The sequence below is a fragment of the Lathyrus oleraceus genome, chromosome 4 (assembly GCF_024323335.1).
Source record: "Lathyrus oleraceus cultivar Zhongwan6 chromosome 4, CAAS_Psat_ZW6_1.0, whole genome shotgun sequence".
Lineage (NCBI taxonomy): Eukaryota > Viridiplantae > Streptophyta > Magnoliopsida > Fabales > Fabaceae > Lathyrus > Lathyrus oleraceus.
The window spans coordinates 388003061-388007466 of record NC_066582.1 but is presented as its reverse complement, the minus strand read 5'-3'; the positions used below and the strand labels follow the sequence as shown (position 1 = coordinate 388007466).

The following is a 4406-nucleotide window of genomic DNA, read 5'->3' as shown; positions in this document are numbered from 1 at the left end:
CAGTCATGAGACTGATCTTTCTGGAGGAGCTTTAATATTGGCGCACATGTGGCAGTCATGTGGGATATAAATCTGGAAATATAATTCAAACGGCCAAGAAAACCTCGGACTTGCTTCTCAGTTTTGGGCGCAGACATCTCTTGTATTGCTTTGACCTTTGCAGGATCAACCTCAATACCTCTCTCGCTGACAATGAAGCCCAATAACCTGCCGGAACGGACTCCAAATGTACACTTGTTGGGATTCAGACTAAGCTTGTACTTCCTCAAACGCTGAAAAAGCTTCAACAGGTGCTCTACATGCTCAAATTCCGTTCTTGACTTCGCAATCATATCATCAACATATACCTCGATCTCCTTATGCATCATATCATGAAACAGGGTAGTCATAGCTCATTGATACGTGGCTCCGGCGTTCTTCAAACCGAAGGGCATCACTCGATAACAAAATGTTCCCCAAGGTGTGATGAATGTTGTCTTCTCCATATCCTCGGGTGCCATTTTAATCTGATTATATCCGGAAAATCCGTCTATAAATGAAAAGACATTGAATTTAGCTGTATTATCCACCAACATATCAATATGTGGTAGAGGGAAATCATCTTTCGGACTCGCTTTATTCAAGTCTCTATAGTCCACACACATACAGACTTTTCCATCTTTCTTAGGCACGGGCACAATATTGGCCACCCATTGAGGATATGTAGAAGTCACCAGAAACCCCGCATCAATTTGCTTCTAAACTTCCTCCTTGATTTTCATTGCCACATCGGGATGAGCTCTTCTGAGCTTTTGCTTCACAAGCACGCACTCAGGCTTCAAAGGTAGGAAATGTTGCACAATATCAGTATCTAGACCAGGCATGTCTTCATATGACCAGGCAAAGACATCAACATATTCTCGTAGCAACTCAATCAACCCCTTCTTAACAGATTCTTCCAGGAGTGCCCCAATCTTCACTTCTCGCACATAATCTTCAGACCCCAAGTTGATTGTTTCCAAATTCTTAAGATGCGGCTGAATGATCTTCTCTTCATGCTCAAGTAGATGGGTAATCTCGTCAGGAATCTCTTCAACATCATCTTCTTCCGCCTCAAATACAGGGAATTCAAAGTTGGGAGATGATGTTGGATCATTATGTTCAATGGGTTTGATCAACCTGCATAATATTTTTGGATATAAAGAGCTTTTAGAATTCAAGCAAGGCAAATCATTATGCAGATGAAAAGATTGATTTTATTTTATCTTAAAGGGTTTTATGTGATCACCAATTTCATGCAAAAAGCGAAAAGGGAAAATAATTGGACAAACAAACATTTAACATGAATTTATTGAATAAAAATGTTATTGTATTTATGCGCCAATAATGTCATCACTTCTCCTTTTGGCATGGGAGAAGGGTTTTTAAACACAATGAACATTACTTTGACTTATGGATAACTGTTGGAATATCCACAACGACCCAATTATTGCAGACCCCTCCAGGGATGATGAAATTGCCGGAATCCTCTTCGTCCTCTTCCAAAATGGCATCAGCCTCTTCGTCTTGGCCAAGGTGGATGAATCCTCCACTCTTGAACAAACCTTGCTTGTTAAAGACCCCAGGAGAATAGCCTATGCCATCCCGGGACTTGTTGTCTTCTAGCTTGATCATTTGCCCCAATGCAGCCGTTGCACCATGCTCAATGGCCAACTTTGCATCTTTGTAGGAAGCAAACGAAGGAGTTCTCTTCTCAACAGGTTCAGCAATAGATAAAGCTTGGAAGGGAGTTCCAACTTCATCCTCAGCATCTATATATGAGAAAGAAGACAAATGGCTAACCAGGAGATCCTTTTCTCCCCTACCACCAGCAGCTTCTTATTCTTTACAAACTTCAGTTTCTGGTGTAGGGTGGATGTCACGACGCCAACCTCGTGAATCCATGGTCTGCCTAGGAGACAGCTATACGATGGGTGAATATCCATAACCTGGAAGGTTATCTGGAAATCACTTGGTCCGATTTTGACCGGGAGATCGACCTCACCAATCACAGTTTTGTGAGACCCATCGAAAGCCTTCACAACTACCCCACTCTGCCTCATGGGAGGCCCCTGATATGATAACTTCGCGAGAGTGGTCTTCGACAATACATTCAACGATGACCTAGTGTCTACCAACATATTAGACATGGCATCATCCTTGCAGCTCATAGATATATGTAATGCCAAGTTGTGGTCTTTTCCCTCCTCGGGGAGATCAGCGTCACAAAAACTCAAATTGTTACAAGCGGTGATGTTTGCGACAATGCTATCAAATTGCTCTATCGTGACGTCGTGATCCACATACGCCACATCCAACACCTTCTGCAGAGCTTCTCGGTGTGGTTCTGAATTTAATAGTAGTGATAACACTGATATTTTGGATGGCGTTTGTAGAAGCTGGTCTACAACATTGTACTCGCTCCTTTTGATGAGCCTCAGCATCTCATCACAATCTTCTCTTGTATTGCCACTCGGGCCAGCAGAAACAGGAGTTTTCAACATAGAGGAGGGCTTAGCAACAAGTGCCGGATTCGGAGTGCTCGCAGCATTTCCAATCGGGCGTTCAACAAAACCAGTATCAACACTTCCTCGGGAATCAACTTGAGGCTAAAACGGAGCTGAAAATACACGACCGCTACGGGTCAAACCGCTGACGTTTGCAATGTTAACAACAGACGAAGAAGGCAGGGACACCTCTTTCCCATTTTCCACTGCTACAACATTGTAGCGATAAGGGACTGCTTTCTCGGAGGAGTACGGTATAGGTCCGGTTGGCTTGATGACGAGAGTAGGAGAAACCTTTTTCTTGCTGCCATCATACTTGGTGACAACAGGCTCAGGTATCCGGAATACCGGAGAAATTACGTTGACTTCGGGAGCATCTTCGTCAACATTTATGTTCTGAAGGATCTCAATGACTCCTTCGTCCAACATCTCTTGAACATCCTTGCGCCCCTGGCGACAACCTCTCTGATTAACAGAACAGACTCGACATCTATCATGGTCATGCTTATAATGACTATAATCACACAGCAAGCGATGCATCTCAACCAGCGATTGCCGGATATGACTGACGTATTTAACGACAATTTCGAGAAGGTTGGCGATTGTGAATCGGCGAAGCAAGCATGGGAAATCTTGGAGAAAGCATATGTCGGTGCCGTAAAAGCGAAGGTTGTAAGGTTACAAACTTACAAGCGACAATTCGAGTTAACACAAATGGAAGATAAAGAAACGATCAACGACTACATTACGTGCATTACCCGGTTAGTTAATCAAATCAAATCTTGTGGGGAAACGATTCTTGAGCAGAATGTTGTATCGAAAGCATTGCGTTCGTTAACGCCGCGTTTCGACAACATAGTTGTGGCCATTGAAGAACCAAAGGATCTAACAACTTTGAGCAAGGATGAATTGCAAAGTTAGTTAGAGGCACATGAACAAAGGATGGATGAGAGAGGCGCCGACAAAGCCAAAGCGGAGATTGCTTTGCAAGCGCGTTTCAATGAGAAGAATAAGAGGTCGAAAGGAAAATTTGCGGCGAGAGGTAAATCAAATTTTCAGAATTTTGGTTCAAATGATTCGCAAAATTTAAAGCATTCGACGAGTGAAAAGGGTGAAAGTAGCTCCAAGGATAGTGGTCATAACAATGGTTTCAAGAAGCGTGATGTGAGTAAGGTGCAATGCTACAAGTGCAGAAAGTTTGGACACTTTGCAAATTCGTGTCGTGGTAAATCGAATGAGAATCACAATAATGAAGCCAAGGTTGCTAGGGAAGAGGTAGATGATGAGGACACACTTCTAGTAATGATCACGGAGGGGAGTTATGGCATTACAGATGTTCCGAGTAGCAGCTACTGTAGTAACAATTTGCAGGACAACAGCTGTACCGTTCCGGAAAATAGCGAGAAAATGCATTCGGATCGAAATGCATTGGTTACCGTTCGTGATGGAGTCCAAGGGAGAGATGAGTGGTACTTGAATTTCGGTTGTTCAACACATATGACGGGTCGAAAAGTTTGGTTTGTGCAAATCAATCAAGCGGCAAAAAGTAAAGTCAAATTTGCCGACGACACCAATTTAAGTGCCGAAGGGGTAGGAGATGTTTTGATCGAAAAAAGGAATGGTGGACATTCGAGGATCAAAGATTTCTTGTATATACCAGGAATTAAGTGTAATCTTTTAAGTATTGGCCAATTACTTGAAAGAGGATACACAATTCGGTTGGAGGACAAGATTTTACGCGTTTTGGATTCAAACAGTGTGTTGATTCTAAAAGCGCCGATGGCTGCTAACAAAACTTTTAAGGTTGAGTTAAAGGTTAACGAGCATCGTTGTCTAGCTACCTCCGCAAGTAGAGATGGTAACGGGGCTGCCACACATTAG

At 42.9% G+C, this 4406-nt stretch overlaps 1 protein-coding gene across 1 annotated transcript; it reads left to right on the top strand.

The window, feature by feature from the left end:
* The first annotated feature begins 3467 nt into the window (after positions 1-3467).
* Positions 3468-4406, top strand: LOC127137658 (uncharacterized). The gene has a single exon (XM_051064097.1). It carries the CDS (start codon positions 3468-3470, stop codon positions 4404-4406), a length of 939 nt encoding a protein of 312 aa, XP_050920054.1.

Bases quoted from the DNA above. Each gene is read 5' to 3' on its own strand.
- LOC127137658 (XM_051064097.1), top strand. From the start codon at position 3,468: ATGGATGAGAGAGGCGCCGACAAAGCCAAAGCGGAGATTGCTTTGCAA.